The sequence below is a fragment of the Protopterus annectens genome, chromosome 7.part1 (assembly GCF_019279795.1).
Source record: "Protopterus annectens isolate FY-2018-M chromosome 7.part1, PAN1.0, whole genome shotgun sequence".
Lineage (NCBI taxonomy): Eukaryota > Metazoa > Chordata > Ceratodontiformes > Protopteridae > Protopterus > Protopterus annectens.
The window spans coordinates 88951987-88978035 of record NC_056740.1 but is presented as its reverse complement, the minus strand read 5'-3'; the positions used below and the strand labels follow the sequence as shown (position 1 = coordinate 88978035).

Genomic DNA, 26049 nt, shown 5'->3' with positions numbered 1-26049 from the left:
CCTGGGCCTCAGGTTACCCCCGCTGGGGTTTCTCCCCCTCCTGGAGGTCCTTCTGAAGCCTCTTCAGAAGAACCTCCCAGGAAGAAAACATGCAAGAGGAAGCACGTTGACTCCCCTGACGAGTCTTTGACATCTGACACCGATCTCGATGATGCAGAGGGGTCCCCCAAGTCGTCCTCGGATGATGTCTCCTTTGCAGACATCCTGGAAGCCCTAAAACAATGAGGCGGCTGGCAGTCCAAACCTCCCTCTGCTGATGAGTCGGTGTTCCTGAAGGCCTTCGGGGCTCAGCCCTCCGCCTCCTGGGTGTCTCCGCCCTTGACGAGCTCTTGGATTTGATCTGTCGAGGGCTGGGAACACCCAGACTCTGTGGAACCGGTGCCCTCGTCCAAACAAATTTCTTCGGCCCCCAGATAGAGAGTTCCTTACGAAGGTGTGGCTGTGGATGCTATGGTGGTGGCATCTGCTACCCAGCAAGATGTAGCAGAGGCTTCTCGTCCGTCCATCCTCCTAATAAGGAGTCTAGGAGCATGGATCGGCGGCAAGCGCACCCTTAGTTCAGCGGCCTTTACTCTGAGGTCTTTGAACTACCTGACGACTTTACGAGATTCCAGAGGGATCTGATTAAGGAGCTATCCGATACCCTCTTAGGTAACCTGCCTGAGGAGCTGGCCCAGGCGGTTGGATCTCAGCTGGCTACAATGTTGTCCATTTCAACTCGTCCATGAGGCTCATTTCTATGTGGCGAAGGGCGGTAAGCGGCAGTACAGGCATTGCTCTACGGAGACAAGCCTGGCTCTGCCTGTGTCATTTCAAGGTGGCCTTCAAGTCTTCATTCGCGACGCCTTTGATGGGTCCTCCTGTTTGGGCCCAAGGTGAAAGACACACTTACCGCTGTGAACAGGAGGGCAAGACTCTGACTGCCGTGGGGCATGATTTTCCACTCCCTTCGGCCTTATCCCAAGGCTAAAAGAGGAGGGAAGATGTGGTTCCGTAGATCGCAGAAGTCTTACCCCTCTCAGCAGGAAGGTTCCCCCTCCAGAGGCAGAGGAGGGGGAAATTCATCAGGAAGACGCCGTCCCAGAGGCGGCAGAGGCCCCCGCAACACTGGAGACCGCGAGTCCTTTCGTGGCTCTTCAGCTTTTCATAGTCCCTGAGGGATTGCCCAACTGTGCTGCTCCGGAGCCAGTCGGGGGTCGTTTTTCGAAGCACCTGAAGGCCTGGGAAGGGATCACTCAGGACCGATGGGTGCTTCGAATTATCGCCGGAGGTTAATCCATCCCATTCTGCTGTCCCCCCCCTCAGTCCAAAAGAATCCCGGACCCGCCACCCAGTCAACGGGATACCGCAGCCTTAGAAATTTCAAAGCTGCTGCAAAAGGAGTCATCCAACCGGTCCCGCAGACCAGATCGGATTAGGGACTTACTCAAGATTCTTTTGGTGCCAAAAGACCGGGGACTTGAGGCCCATTTTGGACCTAAGCAACCTAAACCGTTCAGTCAAGAAGTCCAAGTTCCGAATGGTCACTTTACAAACCATTCTCCCATTGTTGGAGAAAGGTGTTTGGATGTGCTCCATAGACCTCAAGGACGCGTATTACCATATCAAAATACATCAAGCGTCCAGGAGACACTTGCGCTTCAGCCTAGGAGGCAGTCATTTGCAGTTCCGTGCGTTGCCCTCTGGTCTCACCACAGCCCCAGGGTGTTCACCAAATGCTTGGCAGTAGTGACTGCTCACTTGAGGAGTCTAGGATTCCAGGTGTTTCCGTACCTAGACGACTGGCTTCTAACTGCCACCTCCAAGCATCTACTTCTACGGAGCCTGCAAGCCACAACATCACTGGGCAATTCCCTCGGAATCACCTTCAATTGGCCAAAGTCTGTGATACGGCCATCTCAAAGAATAAGATTCATAGGGGTAGAGATAGATTCAAACCAGATGCGGGTCTATCTACCTGCAGACAGAATTCAGACCATACAAAATCAGGTTCGAGCCTTACTCCCCAGGTCCAAAGCCCCAGCCAGAATGGTCCTGCAGCTATTGGGATCGATGTCTGCCACAGTTCTGCTAGTTCCCTTGGCAAGGTTACACATGAGAATCCTCCAGTGGCTTCTTTCAACTCAGTGGTCCTTTCAGGAACTCCCTCTCAATCATCTAATATGGATCACAGAATCTTGCAGACGGGACCTTCGCTGGTGGCTAGTGTCCTCCAATTTGGATCAGGGGCGACCCTTTGTTCTTCCTCCTCCGGCCACTTTGACCACGGACGCCTCCCAGACGGGGCATTCCCTGGGCAGGTGAGTCCAGGGCAAATGGCACCGGAAGAGAACCCTCTCCACATCAACATCCTAGAAATGAGGGCAGTACTCCTGTCCCTTCAAGCCCTTCACGATTACCTCCCTCAGGGCGTAATTGCTGTTCACTCAGACAACATGTCAGTTGTCTAGTACCTGAACAAACAGGGAGGGACCAGATCCTATCCTCTTTGCAGAGAAGCGATGAGAGTCTGGGAATGGGCAGTCTCGACCAAACGGTTCCTAGTGGCTACTCACATACCGGGGAAATCCAATGTCATAGCCGACAGGTTGAGCAGAACCATCCTCTCTCCTCACGAATGGTCTCTGAATATGACTATTACAAGGCAGATTTTCAGCGAATGGGGAGTTCCGTGCTGCGACCTCTTCGCGACTCCTCTGAATGCGAAGTGCAAAGAATTTTTCTCCCTAACCCCGGCTCCGGGGAAGAGCCCTATGGACGCGTTAGTCCATTCTTGGCCCACCGGCCTGCTTTATGCCTTCCCTCCAGTTCCTCTCCTACCCAGGGTAATTCAAAAGGCATCTCTCTTAGGGAGCAAGATGATCTTAATTGCTCCTTACTGGCCTCGTCAAGTCTGGTTTCCCTATCTTCGGAAACATGCTCTGGAAGGTCCATGGTTCCTGGACCAGGTCCCAGACCTACTGATTCATCAGTCGGGACTACTACACCAGTCCCTACACACATTAAAATTGACGGCCTGGCTCCTCCTCTTCCGACCATAGTCAGGAGACATGCACTGGACCCAGATGTGGTGCACATATTGTCTTCAGCCCACAAGTCTGCTACGAAGAAACTGTATTCTAGCAAATGGCAAAGGTTTGCTATCTGGGCTCAACTCCGGGGCCTGGACCCATTTCTACTCCCGTGGCAGAAGTACTCAAATTCCTGACCTCTCTTTTCAACCAAGGCTCTTCTGTTTCTACCATCAAAGTACAATTGGCAGCGATTTCTAATTTTCATGAATCCATAGACCCACCTTTAATGAGCAACAGGTTGTGTAAGACCTTCTTGAAAGGTGCTGCTCTATTAAGACCTCCGATTTCTCATCCTGCACCTCCATGGGATCTGGATATAGTATTACGTGCCTTGACTTCTTTCCCCTTTGAACCGGCAGCTACCTGTGATCTAAAGTTTCTATCATGGAAGACAGCCTTTCTAGTGGCAATTACTTCAGCCAGAAGGGTTTCAGAACTTCAAGCTTTGTCAGTGAAACCCCCGTACTTGGTTTTTCATACAGACAGGGTATCCCTCAGACCAAATCCTTCTTTTGTTCCTAAAGTCTGTTCTACTTTATGCTTGCAACAGTCGTTAGAGCTCCCAGTTTTTTCCCAAAATACTCCAATAAAGCGGAGTTTGTTTTCCACACACTAGATGTCCACAGGCAGTTACGTTTTTATTTGGATAGGACCAAACAATCAAGGAAGACAGATCAGTTGTTTGTGTCCTTTGCAGAAAACAAATTGGGCAACGCGGTCACAAAGGTCACTATTGCCAAATGGATCATGGACTGTATTACTCAAGCTTATATTTATTCTAACAAAGAGCTTTCCACCTCTGTCAAGGCTCATTCTACAAGGGCTATGGCTACTTCGGTAGCATTTCATTCTAAGCTTGCTATTGGTGACATTTGTGCTGCGGCTACATGGTCTTCCCGCACACCTTCATTTCTCACTACAAATTAGATGTGGCATCTAGAGGACGAGCTTCATTTGGTTCCACAGTGCTCAGGAGTGTTTTCCAATGAGCCACCCGGGATTTAGGTGCTAGGGACGCTGTCCCATCAGTCAGAATGTAGGCGAGATAGGATCACATAACATCTTTTAGTTATGTACTCACCATAACTTTAGATGTTTGGGATCCATCTCACATTCCTAATAACCCCTCCTTCCCCCTTCCTTGGAGATCAGAGGATATCAGAAGGTCCGAATCCTGTTGTTTCATCTTGAAACATCTAACAATGTTATATAAACAAGCTCTGCATGTGTGCATGAATGCGGACAAACAAGATCTGGGGGATTAGTGGTGGTGCATCCTGGGATAAAGATAGCTCAGCCAATTAGAGGCCTCGCTCTATAGCATAAGCGTGCCGAGTCGGAGCCGAGGGATCGGCTCCGAACCCATCAGTCAGAATGTAGGCGAGATGGATCCCAAACATCTGAAGTTATGGTGAGTACATAACTAAAAGTTATGAAAATGTACCTGATTTTTCTTTTTTGCACTGTACCCCTGCAGCATATTCCAACAGAAAAGTCTTGCTGCTGAATGGTACTTCAGCAGCCGTCCTTTTTTTCTGTTGGAATATGCTCAATTTCCAGTGAGCACACTGGTTGGTCTGTCCAGTTAGCTTGCTTGTTTTTGAATAAGAATGACCCATCATTGCATAGTTAATGTCGGACATAGGTTATCCTAGTGTTCACAACTCATTTGTGTAGGAAACTAGGAGAGCAGATCAGTCTCATAAAGTGTTTTCCTAACTTTGGTAGGTAAATACTGGTCAGGTTTCTGTTACTTATTCTCTGTAGGATTTTAGTGATGGTTTCAGTAATTTGACTGTTTGCTTTGTAAGCCTAACCTGTTCTCTTTGTCAAGATTTATTAGGATACATCTGTTGACATTAATGGAGAGGTCATTGCTACTGCTTCATGTGTGTATTTTTTTTTTTGTAGTCCATCTTGGAAAATGTCATGTTTTTTTTACTGAATTATCACACAGGTCATTACAAACCTCCCTTCAGAAGTCAGTCTTCAAGAAGTTAGTTATCCATTTAGCCGAACTGAAGTGCTGTAGATTAGTGAAGCGATCAGTTTGGATTGGTCAAGAGGTCTATTTGGCACCTTTTGTAATTTATGCATCAAATTCTAATTTGAATTTTTTTCTTATTTCCTTCATTTTAAGATGAGACTAGAAGAACAGCATCCAGCTCTGCATCAGAGGCAGGACCTAATGCAATGCCTCGCCTACCATCATGTTGCCCCCAACATTCCCCATGCCTGGGTGCATCTCAAAGTAGTCACTTATCAGGGCATCCGCATACAAGTTGTCTTCAGCAACATATCTACCATTTTCCCCACCATCACCACCACCACCACCATCATCATGCATCCCATTCCTCTGTTCTCCCAGTTGCATCATTTTCTGATTCTAACTGCCCTGTCGAGCGACCAGCAGCAGTACCAGCACCATGTGGAGCAAGTAGTAGTACTGGCAACACTTATCACGAGGTAGGTAAATTGTAGATTAAAATTTACAAAAAAATTAATTTCTTATTCATGTGTGCATTTTTAGACAATATATTGCAACTTGTACTGCATTGGTAATGTAGGTGAAGTATTGAATGTTATTTTTGTTTATGTATAAGTAGCTTTTCATAGGTGAGTTTGTGCGTAGATCTTGCTGAACCAGAAGGTATCTGCATTTCAGATACTGGATCTACTCAGCAACTTTTTCCTTTCATTATCCACTGCTTCTTACCTTTGCTGTTTAAAGGCCACTGTATTAGGTGAAAGAGAGAGCCTTCAGATGCTTTTCGTAAAGATCATTACTGCCGCATGATTTACCATTTATCCCATGGTTCAGTGGTAGAGTAATCTTCACTTATTGCCCCTTGGTTTATTTAGTGCTTCCAGGTCTTTCACAAAGTGTCTGGCACTGTTTGATCGCCTTTGCAGGATTAAGGAAACTTTAGTACTGTGGGTGTATTAGGTAAAACAAACAGCAGCAGTAAGACTATTGCAACAGTCAAAAGACTCAAACATTTACGGTTACAGCAGAATGTTCTTTATATTGTTCACTGTTACATTAGCGCAGACTGTTGTGAATACTGCTGTGGAATTCAGCCCAACTTCCAGAGCTTTCCACCTTTCCTTGTCTCCACTAGGGAGCTGCCATCCCCCCTAGACTTCAGGATGCCTGTGTTATGTGAGAGCTATCCACCTCTACCATCTCCTGTTCTTTTTTTGCCACCATTTGAGAAAGGAATATCCATAGTTGAAGTGAGTACCAGGGTTTGGCACTCTTAGTATGGCTTGGCTTACAGACTGCAGTGGAGTACCCTGCTCGGATAATGCCTACTGATCATCGTTAGGTCATGGTTGCAGTAGTGTAAAGCTGTATGGGGTTTATCCTGCCAAGTATATTGAACATTCGGCCAGTATGTCAAAGATTTTGGGTACCTTCCATGTGCACTGTATGCTTGTTGAAGCACAAGGGCATGCTGGTGTAAAGAGGGATGTACAGGCAACAAATTTCAGATAGTTGTTGATTTTGTCGTAGGTTCATAGGAAGTTACTAGGCTGTTGGCTCTGAGGCCCTTATAAGCCTAGCCAAGAGTTTAGCCCATGTTTAGACAAGTCAGCACATGATGCCCCTGTCCATAAAAGACACAGGTGGAATCCCAGGGGTGTATTTTCTGTTTCCCATCCAATTATCCAAGCTGTGCTTAAAAAGGGGTAAAGAGGTACTCTGCTTGACGTGGAGAGGGAATCTGTTCCACAGATGTCCACTGTCTTGGGGACACACATCTGTCCTGCCAGCAAGTCTTGTTGATGTCACAGACAAGGTTGAGGCCGCGGGTGCAGGTTACTCGAGTGGGACTTGACTTGTGAATATGCAGCAGTTCCATCAAGGCGGGGTCCAAGTTGCCTTGTATGCCAGAAAGTGGTCACCTCTGAGGAGTCTATATGAAACGTGAGTAGAGGGACAGGGCTTTTAGCCTATGTATGGTAGATGTTTGAGGCCCTGGATCCTCCTGGTGAGGAACCTCTGTGGTCTGTCCAGCTGCTGCATGTGCTTTGCGAGGTACATGCCGAAAGGGGCGTTGTACTCAATAATAGGCCTTATAAGGGAAGAATACAGGGATGCTATGACCTCCTTGTCCATGGAATGAGATACCCGTACTTATGAGGTGGGCCATGTAGAAAGCTTTCCGTACAATGGAAGCAACATGGTGGTCAAAAGTCAGGTTGCTCTCAACCTGGGTGCCCAAGTCCCTCACGACTGATTGCGTGCTTAGGATGTTATTAATGTAATAATTTGTGGGGAAATCACTCTCCCAAAGGGGATAATGATGCATTTTTTGGTATTCAGCTTGAGGCCATGTTTCTGGCACCAGTCATTTGTTTGGCTGATACCCTCTTGGAGGATGTCCACATCACTAGAGGAATTGATTACAGTGCCCAACTTACAGTCATCTGCAAACTTGGTCAGCCATAGCCCACTGGTTTTGGCCTGAACCTCAGAAAAGTAAATCAAAATAACAGCGGCCCCAAGATCGAACCCTGGGGTATGCTGCTCATTACAAGTCTGCTGCTTGAGGTGGCTTTTCCTGTTTTGACTAGGTGGGCTCCATCAGTGAGCCAGTTTGCTACCCATCTGGTAACATATGGATTGATGCCTAGTTGAGACAGTTTATCTGTTATGCCTGAATGGGGAATAGTGTTGAAGGCTTTGGCCAGGTCAGGGTAGGCGGTGTGCCCAGGCTTCCCCTCATCTATGACTTGGTGACTGTCTCAAAGAAGTCAGTCAGGTTTAACAGACATGACCTCCCCTTGATGAAGCCAAACTGTGTGGGATCGAGTGTTTGGAGGTTGCCAGTGTCGTTAATAAGGTCCATGATCAGTTCCATGGACTTGCAGATCAGGCTAGTTAGGTCGATTAGTCTATAATTTCCCGTATTGGTGGATGCTCCATCTTTGTGCAAAAGGATGATAGTGACTGTCCTCCACTCAGCTGGGACGAAGCCAGTACTCAGGTTTTGGTTGAGGAGGGCTCCCAATGGTGCTGCAAGTTCCTGCCTGAGTTCATGTAGGATGCAACCTGGTATGTTATCGGGTCCCATGGAGGCTGTATTTTTTGCCTTTGAGAGAGCAGTGATGACCTGTTCCCTGGATACAAGGGGAAGGAGCAGGTACTGGGGATGTCCTGATTTACTGATGGGGGCGACAGAGGGGTGAAATTTTTGCTGAATCTGTCAGCCAGCAAGTTTGCTTTATCTGCGACATTTGTGTATGTGGTGTCCTTGACCACAAGTTCTGAACAGATCTGGGTGCTTTCTTTGACGTTACGGACATATGTGAAGAAAGCCTTATGATTGTCTGTAGTAGATGCGTTCAATGTGGACACTGTTTGCTTTTGAGTATTTAACTAGTGCTTTTATTTGCTTGTTCAGGCGAAGGAGAGATTGCTTCCAGTTGGGCACTGCTCCTTCTTGGTCCTGGACAGTAATTTTTTTCTTTTGCTATAACATAGTTTATTTATTGCAGATGTCCACCAGACAAATTTACTCTTCCTTGCGGATGATGATTTAGTCCTGTCCGGTATTCCTGATGCCATGTATCTATATAAATGCTCGTGCAGTGCTTTGGTGTAGTTTTGGATATTGGTGCCAGATGTTCTTCGTGTTTCACTGTTGCAGTCATTATATTTGGGGTAATACTGCGAGCAAGTTGCCCTCAGTCGGCCTGAATTCCAAAGTCCTGGGTCCTGCGTCAGCCGCTGTTGCCCCTTCCCTGACATCAGGTCATCAGGGTTATAAAAGATGCGGCCGACGCCATTTTCTTTAGTCTTTCTTGCCGCGTGGTGCCCGAAGCAGAAGCAGTTCGCAAGTGCCGGTCGGCCAACTCCTGAGATTTTCCTGTGAGAGTTTCATATCCGGTCTTCTATAAAACTAAGTACCCCGTTGGGGAAACTTTTTTCTTGCCTCCAGACCGAAGTCAGAAAAAGTTAATAATTGTATTTCTTGTGGGAAGCAAATACCTCATAAGGATTTTCATTCTTAATGTATTCCTTGCCTAGGCCCTGATCACAATGTTTCTGGTTGTCGGTTTTGTGCTTGACTTAACCAACGCACTATTGAGCATCGGCATGATTTTGCTTTAAACTATTTTGGACGCCGGTTTAATTATCCAGAAATGTCGGATAGCCATCCGACTACCGGATTTCACAAAAAACGCAAAGAAAAGGCAACCGAGGCCCAAAATCGACGATGAAGCTTCTCTTAAGCCAGTCGCTGGTTCGCCGGTCCTCAGTGAAGTGCTTTCGCAGCCCCTGACACCCGCTACTTTAGAGTCGCAGGCTGCTACCTACTCACATTTGGAAAATGGAGGACAAAGCTAAATCTATGCAAACGGTCAAAGATTTTTTACAAGTACAGCCACCTAGGTTTAGTAGACACTGGCCAACAAAGAATTGGTCCTTTCCTGTGTCAGACAGACCTCAAAGGGGCAGAACCAGATGCCCTAGAGACAGATCCCAGGCGCAAGGTTCATTCCGCTCAAAACAATGGGGAGCTTTTACCTCCAAAGTGGGAGAAGACAAATCACAACCATTCAGGAAACAGTCCCAGTGGCGTCCCCCTGCCTGCACCAAGCACTTATCTCCTGGCAGCACCCTTAGTGGGAAACTTAGCACTTTTTTCTCAACAAATTGACACATTATAACCCAGGACAAGTGGGTCTTAAATATCATGTTACAAGGCTACAAGTTCCATTTCCATACCCTGCCAAAGGCAAACGGCTGGCCAGATCTGCGAAAAAATCAATGGGCAGAGGCACAAAAACAAGTCTCATCCCTCATGGACATGGGGGCCATTCAGCTAGTACCAGAGCAAGAGAAGGGACAAGGATTTTACTCAAGGCTGTTCTTGGTACCCAGAAAGGACAAGGCCTGGAGGCCAATACTGGACCTATCTATTTTGAACACATTCCTGGATATATCAAAATTCAAGATGTTGACTTTGCAGCAGCTTCTGCCCATGCTGGGCAAGAACGCTAGACCTAAAAGAGGCATACCTGCATGTCCCAATCAGACAGATATGCAGAAGATACCTCAGATTCAAGGCTGGCTCAATGCATTACCAATTCTCTGCACTGCCCTTTGGCTTATCTACTGCGCCCAGGGTCTTCACAAAGTGCCTGTCACCAGTAATTGCATTCTGCAAACAAAGAGGAATACAAATATATCCTTACTTGGACGACTGTTTAATTCAAGCAGAGAACCAGGACATTCTTCTACATCATCTAGCGTTTGTGAAAAGACTTCTAACATGCCTAGGGTACACAGTTAACGAAAAGAAATCAAAACTAGTACCCTCTCAAGATAATATTCCTGGGTGCAAGCTTAAATACAACTGCCCAGATGGCTTATCTCACGCCAGACAAACAAAGGCAACTGACTACCTATTTCAAAATGTTGGCAACAAAGGCCTAGTTATCTGCAAGAAAAATTCTGCAGGCTTTGGGCTTCATGGCATCCTGCATCCTACTAATTCCATATGCAAGACTGCATATGAGGAAACTTCAGTGGTACCTAAAAAGTGTTTGGACTCAACATTGCTACAGCCTAGAAACTATGATTACTCTCATTCCTTGCCTGCAACAGGAGTTTCGATGGTGGGCAAAGGCTTGCCACCAAAACAAGGGACAGCCATTCACATTACCCCCAGCCAGGCAAACACTAACAACGGATGCATTGCCACCAAAACAAGGGACAGCCATTCACATTACCCCCAGCCAGGCAAACACTAACAACGGATGCATCAGATTATGCCTGGAGGGCCCACATGGCAGGAAGATGCATTCAGGGCACATGGACCCCAAACCAAATGCATCTACATATCAATCGAAAAGAGATGCTAGCAGTTCAAAATGCCCTGACAGCCTTCAAGGACTTACTTCATCCGGGACAACTACTGATAAAGACAGACAACACCACGGTCGTGTGGTACATAAACAAGCAGGGGGGCACACATTCTTACCCCCTTTGCAGACTAGCCATGACTTTGTGGGACACAGCATTGACTTACCAAGTACATCTCCAGGCACAATTCCTGCCAGGAAGGAAAAATACTCTGGCAGGTGAACTAAGCAGAAACCTCATGGATCCCTATGAGTGGCACCTGGATCCACAAGTCTTCAGCATGATGACAAGGAAATGGGGATGCCCGGACATTTATTTGCCTTCCCTCACAACTACCAACTAAAAAGATTCTGCACAAGGACAGACAAGCATGGAAAGTGGATGCCCCATCTTTCAGCTGGAAAAACCTATCAGTATATGCATTCCCCCCTTTGCCTCTCCTCCCCAAGGTACTCGTAAAGGTCAGACAAGAGAAGCCAAGGATGGTACTGATTGCCCCAGACTGGCCTCGCCAGTACTGGTATCCAATACTAAGGAACTTGTAGCAATGCCCAGCGTGGACCTTACCTCAGATACCTCATCTACTTTCCCAGCAAAACAATCAGATCCTGCAAAGCCAACTCAGGACTTTAAACCTGGCAGAATGGCAGATAATATAGTCGTACAAAACACACCTCTCAGTAAAGCTGTGATGGATGTCATTTTGGAGGCCAGAAGGCCTAGTACTAGAAAATCTTATGCTGGAAAAGGAAGAGATTCTGTGCTTGGGACCAGGCACAAGGGACTGATAAGCTGTGTCAAATATTCCTCAGATTTTGCAATACTTAACTGAGATGCTGGACAAAGGTCTATCTTTTTCATCTATTAAAATGCATGCCTCTGTCATTTTGGCTCATTACAATTATCATTACAATACAGAGCCACCAATCTTTTCTCATCCCTTACTAAAACAGTACCTCAGAGGAGCCAAAAATTTAAGGCCTCCAAGGAAATCACCAATGCCTGCATGGGACCTCAACTATGTCTTGGAAAAACTCACCCTGCCTCCTTTTGAGCCAGCTGCTACTGCTGATATAAAGTTTTTATCCTGGAAAACGCCTCTGCTCTTAGTAATAACTTCTGCAAGACGAGTTTCCGAGCTTCAGGCACTCATGGCTGCGGAACCTTTTATCATTTTTTTATCCAGACAGGGTCTCTCTGAGGACAAACCCAACATTTATGCCTAAGGTGGTGTCCAGTGTGGCTCTTAACTAAACTATTCATCTGCCAACTTTTAATCCAAGTCCACAGAACAAGGCAGAGATAATTCTGCATTCTTTGGACATACACAGACAGCTTAGATTCTACTTGGACAGAACCAAAGTTTTCAGAAAGACAGAACAATTACTAGTGGCATATGCTGCAGGATCACAAGGAAAGGCTATCTCAAAGCAGACTATTTCAAAGTGGATAAGCCACTACAGTCATTTCAGCTACCATGGCAAGCCAGAGCCTAAGGGCATAGGCTACATTCAACCGGAGCTGCAGCCACTTCAGCAGCCTTTCTCGGGGGAGTACCAACCAAGGACATTTTAGAGGCTGCTACTTGGAGTTCACTGCACACTTTTACAAAGCGCTATCATTTGCCACTACTCTAAGTCCAGGGCAGGCTTTGCCACTGCAGTTCTGCAGGGCCTCATAGCCCATCCAGAGCTTTGGGACTCTACCCAAATGTAATGACTGCAATAGTGAAACACAAAGGACATAGTACAGTTGTGTACACTTATCATATATGTAGATATTCGAGTGTATTCACTGTTGCAGTCCAGGTTACCCACCCGCCATCCCCCTTTTCTTCTCATGGAGCCTATCTTTCTTTTTCTGATTTTTACAACCTATGTGGTGTATTTGCTTGTAGATGAAGGTAAAGTTTATATTGGTATATATATATATATATATATATATATATATATATATCTATCTATATATACATATATATATATATATATATATATATATATATATATATATATATATATATATTTTGGCTACCCTTTTTGGGGGCACCTGACATCTTTGGAAGGGGCGACAGCGGCTGACGCAAGACCCAGGACTTTGGAATTCAGGCCGACTGAGGGTAACCTGCCAGCAGGATTACCCCAAATGTAATGACTGCAACAGTGAATACACTTGAACATCTACATTTATGGTAAGCGTACACAACTATACTTTCCTACAGAGGGGGAGGGGGCTGTGAAGCTGTTATACCAACACTCAAGAGGCTGTAATCAGCTTTACAGAAGTTTTTGTTTGATTTTAGCTGGGGGGGTCGAGTGAGATGGTGACTTCAGATATGACCGCTTTATGGTCTGATCTTACCAGGGAGGATGATACTGTAGGGGTGCTGCAGTGGTTACTCATGTTGGTTAATACCAAGTCCAAGATGATATCACCACTTGTGGGGGTGTCTGCTAGCTGTTCCAAGGGGTTTGCATAGAAAAAAATCGAGGAGTCTCTGGGCATTTGTGTTCTGGCGTAAGTATTTCTTCTAGTCTATGTTTGGGTAGCTGTTGATCGTGTTACACTGCTGCAGTCATTACACTTGGTTTATCCTGCCGTCAGGCGGTTCCCCAGTCGGCCTGCGTTCCAAAGTCTTGGTCCAGCGTCGGTTGCTGTCACCGCCTCTCTGACGTTAGTGCGACAGGGGTATATAAGATGCAGCCGACGCCATTTTCTTCAGTCATTCTTGCCGCGCGGTGCCCGAAGCAAAAGCAGTTCGCGAGTGCCAGTCGGCCGACTCCTGAGAATTTCATTCCGAATCCAGAACCGAAGTCTTTCTTGCCTCAGACCGATGTCAGTAAAAGTTAATACCTGTATTTCTTGTGGGAAGCAAATACCTCATAAGGATTTCCATTCCTATTGTATCCCATGCCTTGGCCCAGACCACGACGTCACTGGTTGTCGTTTTTTTGCTAGGTTTAACAAGCGCACTGTTAAACGTTGGTTTGATTTTGCCTGACATTATTTTGACAGAAAATTCAATTACACCATGCCGTCTGAGCTTCCGACGACCGGATTACATAAAAAGCGCAAAGACAAGGACAGGCATCCGAGGCCCAAAACTGACGATGAGGCCTCTTCTAGGCCGGTCGCCTGTTCTCCGGTTTTCAGCGAGGCGCCTTCGCAGCCCCTGACGGCCGCTTCTGCAGAACCACATGCCGCCTCCGACTCCCACGTGGAGCTGGCTGGGCCTTCGGACGCACAACTTTTTCAGTCTACCGAAACTAATTCTTCAGAGGGAACCGAAGTAGCTGAGCAATCCACAGCTTCAGAGGGTGTTTTCAGACCTACTCAGCAGAGCATTAAACCCTCTGCTAAGCCTAAGCCTCCCTTAAAAACAAAGAAACAAATACAGCATTCTCCAGGACAGGCCTCCATGCCTAAGAAACAAATACTCGAAATGGCCGTTGACCTAATCACCCTGATCAGGGGGTCCCATCCCCCTCCTGATAAAAGGCCCAGACAGGATGCAGACTGACTCATCCGACCAGGTGTCCATTTCTTCAGATTCATCCTCAGACCTAGGATATTCTTTACCCCCTTATGAGGATTCTGATGCTGAGGAATCAGTTCCATCAGCCTTTCCGCCTGGGGACTACTCCTTTGGGGAAACCATACATACCATGAGGGAGCATTTCTATTGGGAAGGCCAGGATTACTCAGAATCCAAGAAAAATCTCAGAGACTTCCTTTTATTACCTCAACACAGACCCCTTGCTATTCTGCCAGTGTTGAATATTGTGGATGATGTTCATAGGTTCATACTAGGCTATCTGCCCTAGGGCATTTATAAGCCTAGCCAGAGTGTGTTTGGCTTTCGCCACCCATTTTAAATTAATTTTGCTATGCCCTTTTTCGAGGTTAGTATACTGTGCCTCTAACAGTGACACAGAAGTGATACCCGGGGTAAACCTACGATCTCCCATCCACTCATCAAGATTCCTCTTGAAGAGAGTCAATGAGGGACTCTGCCTAACCTGGACTGGGATTTTATTCCAGAGTGAAGGGAGCCTCTGGGTTATGAATCTGTCCCTCCAGCATGTCCTATTTATTTCAGTGCTGAGGTTCAAGTCTCTTGAGCGCGTAGCCAGTCGATGGGATTTGGATTTTCTGAGGTGCAGCATGTCCATTAATTCTGGGTTGGACATGGCTTTATACGTCAGGCACAGATCGCCTCTGAGCAGGCGGTATGCCACTGAGTGGAGCTGGAGTTTCTTTAACCGGGCAGCATATGGCATCTGTTTGAGCCCTTTGATCCTCTTGGTGAGGTACTTTTGGGGTCTTTCCAGTTGCTGCAGCTGTCTGGTAAGGTACATCCCAAAAAGGGGCATTGTACTCAATTATGGGCCTGATGAGGGATGAGTAAAGAGGCACAATGACTTCCCCTGATCTAGATGTGAATCCCTTCATGATTTAGGTGGGCTATATAAAATGTTTTTGTAACCACTTTGGCCGCGTGGTTGTCAAATGAGAGATTGCTATCAACTTGGGTCCCCAGGTCCCTAATTACGTCTTCTGTACTTAATTTTGTTTTTGCCAGAAGGGATGACTATACACTTTTTGGCGTTTAGCTCAAGGCCATGGTTCTGGCACCAGTTGTCTGTTTCTATGAGGCCCTTTTGGAGGATGCTTGTGGCTGGAGAGTCGATTATGGCACCCAGTTTGCAGTCCTCTGCGAACTTGGTCAGCCACAGTCCTTCCGTGTTGGCCTGTACCTCCGAGAAATATATACCGAACAAGAGAAGTCCCAGGACTGAACCTTGTGGGACGCCAAACTTGTTTGGAGTCTGACATGGCTCCAGCAATTCTAACCATGTGGGTTCTGCCCTTGAGCCAGTTTGCAACCCATCTAGTGACATAGGGATTTATATTTTAGCTGGTGAGCTTATCTATAATGCCCGAGTGGGGTATTGTATCAAAGGCTTTTGCGAGGTCCAGGTAGGCTGTGTGGACCACCTTCCCCTCGTCAATGGCCTTGGTGACTGTTTCAAAGAAGTCAACCAGGTTTAAGAGGCAGGATCTGCCCTTAACAAAGCCGAACTGGGTAGGATCCAGTGTCTGTAGGTCCCCAATATCTTTATTTATGAGGTCCATGATGATCCTTTCCATAGCTTTGCAGACCAAGCTAGTCAGGCTTATGGGGCGATAGTTACCAGGATCCGTTGAGGCACCACCTTTGTGGAGAGGGACCACTGTTGCTTTACGCCACTCTTTGGGTACATATCCTGTAGTAAGGCTGAGATTGAACAGTAGTTTTATGTTTGGGTTTAGCTCTTCTTGGAGTTCATGTAGGACGCAGCCCGGGACACCGTCTGGTCCCATTGATGCTGTGTTTTTTGCTTTGGAGAGAGCAGCTTTTACCTGAGCATCTGAGATGTCAGAGGTCAGCACTCTGCTGGGATAGATATTTGCCCTTTTGGTGGGGGGGGGGGGGGGGTTTGCACTGAACCGGTCAGCTAGGATGTTGGCAATGTCTGTGGGTTCAGTGTATTTTTTGTCATTTTGGACTAATTCTGAGCATATCTGGGAATTCCCACCCAGGTTCCTAACATAACTAAAGAAAGCCTTGTGATTATCCTTAGTGTCCTGTGCAATTTTTCTCTTGCAGCTGGCCTTAGACGATTATATGAGTGCCCGTAGTTTTTTGCCAATACTGATCAGAGATGCCTTCCCTTTTTGGGTTTTTGCTGTGTCATGTAGTAGCTTCCTCCTTCTAGTGTATAGTTTTGTTTATGGCTGGGGTCCAACAGACAGGACGTCTGCCTTTGGTGGATTGGGTCTTGGGTTTTATTTGGGATTGCATGATCCATGCATTCCTGAAGGTGTTCATAGAATGCGTTTATAAAGGATTCTGTGGTCTGGGCCGTATTTTCCATAGGCCCGGGGGCTTTGAAGGATTCCACCTCGGTTTTGAGGAGTGTGAAATTTGCTTTAGAGAAGTTTTTCACTGTGGTTTTCAGGGCAGGGGGTGGAGTCGGGATGTGAATATCCAGTGAGGTTAGTTTATGGTCTGATCTTATCAGTGAGGGATACACTTCTGGTCTGGAGCATAGAGTCCCCATGTTGATGATGATCAGATCCAGTATTTTTTCCCCTCTTGTGGGAGTGGTAACAAGTTGTTCCATAGCATTTGAGTTTATAGATTCTAGGAACCTTTGGGCTAGGATGTTGGAGCTAGAGTAATGCTCCCAGTCTATGTTTGGGTAGTTGAAGTTGCCCAATATAATGGTGTTTGGAGAGACCTTCATATTTTCCAGTGTTCTCAGGAAGGCTGAGTGGGGTTCCTGGGTTTGGGAGGGTGGTCTGTAGCAGGCTATAAACTGGAAAGCAGTTTTACCCACTGTTAGTTGCACATGGATAGTCTCTGATGCTTCGTGCTGTGCCACCAACCTGGAAGTGTGGGTATCTTTGATGAATATTGATACTCCCCCCTCCTTTTGTGGTTTGGTCCAAGTTTTGGGGCCGAAAAGCATGGTATAAGGTATAACCTGGTAGTGCTGGGGTGCTCTCGGGAGCCTTGAACCAGGTTTCTGTTACTGCACAGATATCGATGTTCTCCATGCTAAGGAGAGTTTTGAGTGCGTGCATCTTGAGGATGTTCTTCATTCCACATTGCTGCAGTCCTAACTATTGGGGTAGTCCGCTGTCCAGTCGGCCCGAATACCAAAGTATATGGCTGACGTCGGTCAGGGCGCATTAGACTGACGTCAGTACGTCAGGGTACTAATGCGCATGACCGACGTCATATCCTCAGTCTTTTTTGCCGCATGGTCCGATGCAGAAGCAGTTTTGCGAGTGCAGGTTGGCGTTCTGAAATTTTCTGAAGTCGGAGTTTCAGACCGAATCAAAGTTGACTAAGTACCCCGTTGGGGAACATTTTGTTTTTTTCTTGCCTCAGTATTTAACCGGATGTCAGAAAAAGTGAATAACTGTATTTCTTGTGGGAAACAGATACCTCATAGGGATTACCATACCTTGTGTATACCTTGTTTAGGGCCTGAGCACGACGTTGTTGGATGCCGCTCTTGTGCTAGATTTAACAAACTCACTATTAAGAGAAGGTTAGACTGTGCCAGGTTAGTGTTTGGGAAGCGTTGCAATTATAAAATGCCGTCGGATGCTCCGGCCGCTTCGTCAAAAGCGCAAGGACAAAACAGCGAAGCCTAGGGTTGATGAACCGCAGTCCCGGACGTCGGTTCTTTAGAAAACTCAGTGGAGCCAGAGGTTTTGCCAGGAGTTTCTTTGGAGTCTCAGGCAGAGACTTTACTGTTACAGGATGTGCCTTCTCAGGAGGTAGGCCAGGCTGAGGGGGCTTCTCAAGTAACTGTTCTTCCCTCTCTTCCCAAGGTAGTTAGAGCATCTCCTTCTGTTTCCAAAACTTCTTTGAGAGGTAGGCCAAGTTTAGCTTCAGTGGGGCTTCTCCTAGCACTTCTGGTTCTGTGCCTAAGAAACATATGCTTAAAATGGCAGAAGATTTGATTACTATGATTAGAGGTTCTATGCCCCTCCTGATAAGAGGCCTAGGGTGGAACCTGAGTTTGAGAGTTTTGAACAGTGTTCAGAGGCTTCTGAGTCTTCTGCGGAAGACTTGCAGGAGTTTCCTCCTTATTCTGATTCAGATGTGGATGATTCCACTCCTACAGCTTCTCCTCCTGAGGATTTCTCATTTTCAGAGACTCTGCATTCCATGAGGGAGCACTTTAAATGGGAAGGCCAAGATTACTCTGATTCCAGGAAAAGGCTTAGGGAATTCTTGTTTTACCCCAGCATAGGCCCTTAGCTATACCTCCTGTGTTGAATGTGGTGGAAGATGTTTTGCAGAGGCTTCCTGAACCCTGATTCTTTGCCTCCTGCTCCTGTTAAACCTGATAGGTACTATAGGGTGCCTGAAGCTCATAAGTATCTTTTTAAGAGTCCTAGGGCAGACCCTAAACTGTTTCTCAGGGACCTAAAGGTGTTAAGGCCTCTGTTGTTAAAAACCCTGTTCCCACAGATAAAGAGGCAAGGGCTTTGGATAGATGGGGAAAGAAAGTGTATACTTCTTCCACTTTAGCCATGAGGGCGTTGAATTGTCAGTTTCACATGCTAAAATATCAAAATTATCTCCTTTCACAATTGAAATCTAAGGTGGATGCTTTGGCGGAAGGTATTGAGTGTAAAGAGTTGCTGGATTTAGTTCATGTGTCTGAGCAAGTGGGTAAGCATTCTTTGCAATGTGGTTTTGATGCTGTACAGGCCTCCTCGAGGGTGGCTGCCACTAGTTCTGTTCTTCGCAGGCATGCCTGGTTGAGGGATCAGAATTTAGCGGAGCATGTTAAGACAAGGATTTTGGATGCTCCTTTACAGTCTGATGTGTTGTTTGGTTCGCCTGTGGAAGCAGTTTTAAAGAAAATGGAGGACAAAGCTAAGTCTATGCAAACTGTTAAAGATTTTTGCAGGTGCAGCCACCAAGTTTAGTAGAAATTGGCCTACTAAGGGATGGACATATCCTGCTTATGATTCCCAGTCTAGGGGTAGGTCTAGACGTGGTAGGGGCAGAGCTCAAGGTTCTTTTAGGCCTAGAACAGGAGTTCACCTGCTCAGACTTCTGGTGAGGGCAGGGGTCAGTCCTTTCGTAAACAGACCCAATGACCTGCCTTTTCAGCTGCCAGTAGATTCTCGTCTGGCAGCTCCTTTGGGAGGAAGACTGTCTCTTTTCAAAGAAAATTGGGATTTAATTACTCAAGACAGATGGGTGTTGGATATCATTCACCACGGTTACAGGTTTTATTTCCATACATTGCCCCTTTCAAAGGCATGCCAGACGTTCCTCCTCCACAAAGGAAAGAGGCTCACAAGCAAATTTCTCTGTTACTCCAAATAGGGGCCATTCAGCCAGTCCCTGTATCAGAAAGGGGCCTAGGATTTTATTCTCGCCTGTTCCTAGTACCAAAGAAGGGGAACACGTGGAGACCAATTTTGGATTTATCTATCCTCAACACTTATCTGGACATTCCCAAGTTCAAGATGTTGACGTTACAACAGCTTTTACCTCTGCTGGGCAAAGATCACTGGATGGTAACTTTAGATCTCAAGGAAGCTTACCTTCATGTGCCTATAAGACTAAGTTGCAGGAAGTATCTGCGTTTCGAGTTGGAAATTCTCATTATCAGTTCTCTGCATTGCCCTTTGGCTTATCTACTGCCCAGAGTATTCACAAAGGTTCTGGCATCAGTGATAGCTTACTTCAGGCTAAAAGGAATTCAAATCTATCCTTACTTGGACGACTGCCTGATTCTGGCTCAAGAAAAGGAAGACCTTCTACAGCATCTGGAATATGTTATAGCAGTGCTAAGATGCCTAGGGTATTCTGTGAGCGAAATAAAGTCCAGTCTAGTACCCTCTCAAGACATGTGCTTTCTGGGTGTGAGACTGAATACAGCAGCCCAGATGGCCTTTTAACCCCGGACAAACAAAAGAGTCTATCCCTTTACTTCCATCAACTATCTCATCAGTCCGTGCTGACTGCAAGGACAGTCCTTCAAGCATTAGGGTTCATGGCATCTTGTATTCTGGTGCTTCCCAATGCCAAACTGCATATGAGGAAGCTGCAATGGTATCTCAAAATGTATGGACACAGCACTGCCAGGATTTGGACACTGTCATTCAAATAATACCTTGCCTTCAAAAAGAATTTTTGTGGTGGGCTCAGGAATGTCACCTAAACAAGGGACTCTCTGTGACCCGGCCAGAGGCGAGTCAGATTTTAACGACAGATGCCTCGGACATTGCTTGGGGAGCTCATCTAAATGGAAAGTGGATACAAGACAAGTGGCCTGCCAGACTACAGCATCTACATATCAACATGAAGGAGATGTTAGCAGTCCAGTTTGCATTAATGGCTTTCAAGGAGTTACTTCTTCCAGGGCAGGTGTTGATTCTAACAGACAACACAACTGTCATGTGGTACATCAACAAACAAGGGGAACACATTCTTATCCTCTATGCAGGCAAGCAATGATTTTATGGGAGACTGCGCTCTGCTTGCAACTCACTTTTCAGGCAAGCTTTCTGCCGAGCACAGAACTCCTTAGCAGATGTGTTAAGCAGACAAATCATGGATCCCCACGAGTGGAAACTGGATCTTCATGTATTTCAGAAATTGACAGTGTCATGGGGAACTCCAGACATAGATCTGTTCGCTTCTCCACTAAACCACCAGCTGCCAAAGTTTTGCACAAAGGGGTTTCATCACACAGCTTGGAAAGTGGATGCTCTTTCTTTCAGTTGAAAAAATCTTCATGTGTATGCCTTTCCACCTCTGCCTCTTCTTCCAAAGGTGCTCTTAAAGGTCAGACAAGACAAGCCAAGGATGATTTTAATAGCTCCAGATTGGCCTCGGCAACACTGGTACCCACTACTAAGGAGTCTGGTAAGGAAGCCTCCATGGCCTTTACCTTTGATTCCACATCTGTTATCTCAGAAGGACGGTCATCTGCTTAATGTCAAGCTTCACTCTCTTCATCTAACAGCCTGGCATATTCTGTGTTGAAACACAGCAGGTCTCAACTTCCTCAACAAGTTTTAAATGGGATTATGGAAGCTAGAAGACCTAGTACAAGGAAAGTGTACATGAAAAATGGAAGAGGTTTTTATTTTGGAGTACAGCAAAGAATTTGGAGATTTCTGAGCCTAATTTGAGTGTGGCTCTTCAATATCTTACTGAGTTATTGGACAAAGGTTTGTCCTTCTCTTCCATTAAGATTCATGCTGCAGCAATTTCAGCTCACTATGATTGTGACCCACCATTGTTTTCGCATCCTTTGTTCAAGCAGTTTCTTAGAGGGGCAAAGAATATAAGACCCCACGTAGAGCTCCTACTCCTGCTTGGGATCTCAATTTTGTGTTGGAAAAACTTACTCTACAACCTTTTGAGCCTGCGGCTACTGCTGAATTGAAATACTTGTCATGGAAGACTGCTTTTCTGTTGGCTATTACTTCTGCAAGAAGGGTGTCTGAGTTGCAGGCCCTTATGGCAGTAGAGCCCTTTTGATTTTCCATAAGGATAGGGTATCATTACGTACTAATCCTTCCTTTATGTCTAAGGTGGTTTCTAGTGTGGCTTTAAACCAAACTATTCATTTGCCTACTTTTTATGCAGACCCCCAAAATAAAGGGGAAAATATTTTGCACACTTTAGATGTACACAGGCAATTGCGTTATTATTTAAGCAGGACTAAGGATTTTAGGCAGTCTCAGCAGTTGTTTGTTTCTTTTGCTTTGAGTTCGCAGGGCAAGCCTGTGTCAAAACAAACTATTTCTAGGTGGATTGGGTTTTGCATTGCATTTTGTTATTCCCATCATGGCAAGGAGATTCCAGCTGGGATTAGGCCTCATTCCACTAGGGCTACTGCCACTTCAACAGCATTTCTAAGGGGGGGTGGCAACTAAGGATATTTTGGAGGCAGCTACTTGGAGTTCAGTGCATACTTTCTCTAAGCATTATCACCTTCCTCTCTACTCTAAGTCTAGGGCTGGTTTTGCCACAGCTATTTTGCAAGGCATGTTGTCAGCTCCTGCTTCTTTATGATTTGCCAGCCTCCCTTACCTCTGCTTTGGGATTCTACCCAATAGTTAGGACTGCAGCAATGTGGAATGAAGAACATAGTACAGTTTTGTACCTACCATAAATGTAGATGTTCGAGGATCCACATTGCTGCAGTCCAATTTACCCTCCCTCCTTCCCCTCTGTGTTTAGGGGTGGTTGTGTAGGTGAGGTTATATGCTGATAATTTTGTATATATTGTACATATTTTTGGTGCAGGTATATTGGGCGTTGTCTTTTTAGGGTCTTCTGACATCTGGGGCAAGAAAAGACTGAGGATATGACGTCGGTCATGCGCATTAGTACCCTGACGTACTGACGTCAGTCTAATGCGCCCTGACCGACGTCAGCCATATACTTTGGTATTCGGGCCGACTGGACAGCGGACTACCCCAATAGTTAGGACTGCAGCAATGTGGATCCTCGAACATCTACATTTATGGTAGGTACAAAACTGTACTTTTAGACTTCTGGCGTTGAGTAGCATTACTCTTAGTTTCTTATCCCTTGTGATACCTATGGAGGTGGGTTTGTCTTTTGAGCCTTGCCTAAAAAAAGGCACTATGGGGGTAGCAAGAGCCTTTGCCAATATCCGAAAGCCCAGGGGTGGCAGGTGCAAGCCGTCCCTAGCGAAGCGTCGTGGCTTGTCGAGCATGTTATCCCAGGCTGACAGGCATTGGATCCCCTTTGAATGACACCAATGCTTAAGCCAATTCTTGAAATTGATCATCTTGTCTTCATATTCTGGCATCATTCTTGGTGAGGGTAAGATGCTACTCAAGGTCAGGGTCATACCAGCCTGGGCTACATGTGTATACTGAATCCAGCTTAAATCCTGACTCCTTACCTCCAGCCCCAGTTAAACCTGACATATTACAGAGTCCTTGACTCTCACAAATTCCTATATAAAAGCCCTGTTGCTGACCCTGAAACTATTTCTCAGGGACCCAAAGGGATTAGTTCCCTCTGACAGAGATTCCAGAGCATTAGACAGATGGGGAAAGAAAGTATATACGTCTGCAACTTTAGCAATGAGAGCCCTAAATTGCCAGTTTCACATGCTAAAATATCAGCAATTTTTGATGTCTCAGTTGAAACAAAAAATGCTTCCAGATTCAGATCCTCCTAATTGTAAAGAAGTGCAGGATTTATTGCATGCAGCTGAACAAGTTGGAAAACATACTTTGCAGTGTGGTTTTGATTCTTTAGAGGCCTCCTGAAGAGCAGCAGTCACAGGCTCTGTCATTAGAAGACATGCTTGGTTAAAAGAACATGCGTTACCCGACCATGTTAAAGCAAAATTATTGGATGCACCTTTGCAGCGGGATGTGTTATTTGGAGTTAAAGCAGAAGAGGTATTGAAGAAGATGGAGCATAAGGCAAAATCTATGCAAATGGTGAAGGATTTCTTACAGGTTCAGCCTCCTTGATTTAGCAGAAACTGGCCAACAAAGAATTGGTCCTTTCCAGTTACAGACAGACCTCAAAGGGGCAGATACAGACGTCCAAGAGGTAGAGGTCAACCACAAGGTCCTTACAGGCCTCGACAATGGGGTGCATCAGGCCAGAAAGAAGGGGAAGACAGGCCCCAATCATATAAAAAGCAGCCTCAATGACTTCCCACTGCAGCTGCCAAACAGCTCTCTTGGCAGCCCCCTTAGGAGGAAAACTGGCACTTTTCTATCACAATTGGCATTGGATCACCAAAGACAAATGGGATCTCAACATTGTGTCTCAAGGATGTTCATAGTGTTACACTGCTGCAGTCATTACACTTGGGTTATCCTGCCGTCCGGCGGTTCCCCAGTCGGCCTGAGTTCTAAAGTTTTGGTCCGGCTTCGGTTGCTGTCGCCTCCTCCCTGACATCAGTGCGACAGGGGTATACAAGATGCAGCCGACGCCATTTTCTCCAGTCTTTCTTGCCACGCGGTGCCCGAAGCAAAAGTAGTTCGCAAGTGCCAATCGGCTGTCTCCTGAAATTTTCATTCCGAATCCAGAACCGAAGTCTTCTACAAAGCTAAGTACCCCATTGGGGAAACTTTTTCTTGCCTCAGACCGATGTCAGTAAAAGTTAATAACTGTATTTCTTGTGGGAATCAAATACCTCATAAGGATTTCCATTCCTGATGTATCCCATGCCTAGGCCCTGACCACGATGTCACTGGTTGTCGGTTTTGTGCTAGGTTTAACAAGCGCACTATTAAACGTCGGTTTGATTTTGCCCGACATTATTTTGGTAGAAAATTCAACTATACCATGCCATTGGAACTTCCAATGACCGGAATACACAAAAAGCGCAAAGACAAGGGTAGGCATCCGAGGCCCAAAACTGACGACGAAGCCTCTTCTAGGCCAGTCGCCTGTTCTCCGGTTTTCAGCGAGGTGACTTCGCAGCCCCTGACAACCACTGCTGTAGAACCACAAGCCGCATCTGACTCCCATGTGGAGATGGCTGGGCCTTCGGACGCACAAGTTTTTCAGCATACTGAGACTAACCTCTTACAGGGATCCGGAGTAGCTGAGCAAGCCACAGCTACAGAGGGTGTCTTCAGACCTACTCAGTTAAGCATTAAACCCTCAGCTAAGTCTAAGCCTCCTTTAAAGCCAAAGAAACAAATACAGCATTCTGCAGGCTAGGCCTCCATGCCTAAGAAACAAATGCTCAAAATGGCTGAAGACCTAATCACTCTGATCAGGGGGTCCCATCCCCCTCCTGATAAAAGGCATAGACAGGATGCAGACTACGACTCATCCGACCAGGTGTCCATCTCTTCTGATTCATCCTCAGACCTAGGATACTCCTTGCCCCCCTTACCCCCCTTATGAGGATTCTGATGCTGAGGAATCTATTCCATCAGCCTCTCCACCTGAGGACTACTCCTTTGGGGAAACCCTACATACCATGATGGAGCATTTCCACTTGGAAGGCCAGGATTATTCAGAATCCAAGAAAAGGCTCAGAGACTTCCTTTTATTACCTCAACACAGACCCCTTGCTATTCCGCCAGTGTTAGATATTGTGGATGATGTGTGTACTGAATCCAGCTTAAATCCTGATTCCTTACCTCCAACCCCTGTTGAACCTGACAGATACTACAGAGTCCCTGACTCACATAAATTTCTGTATAAAAGCCCTGTAGCTGACCCTGAAACTATTTCTCAGGGACCCAAAGGAGTGAAGGCCTCATCAGCCAAGAATCCAGTTAGACAGATGGGGAAAGAAAGTATATACGTATGCAACCTTAGCAATGAGAGTCTTAAATTGCCAGTTTCACATGCTAAAATATCAGCAATTTTTACTGTCTCGGTTAAAAAAAAAAATGTTTCCAGAATCTGATCTCCTATTGTTAAAGAAATGTAGGATTTATTGCATGCAGCTGAACAAGTGGGAAAGCATACTTTGCAATGTGGTTTTGATTCTCTAGAGGCCTCCTGCAAAGCAGCAGTTACAGGTTCTGTCAGAAACGTAAAAT

The 26049-nt window shown here is 46.1% G+C and overlaps 1 protein-coding gene across 1 annotated transcript in view; it reads left to right on the top strand.

Annotated features, from left to right (window-relative positions):
• The window catches only part of RNF111 (ring finger protein 111), a gene marked incomplete in the record, with an annotated part of 1207185 nt that overhangs the window by 349695 nt on the left and 831441 nt on the right, over positions 1 to 26049 (top strand). The window contains 1 exon segment of the mRNA XM_044078570.1: positions 5215 to 5540. Coding sequence (XP_043934505.1) covers positions 5215 to 5540 — 326 coding nt within the window.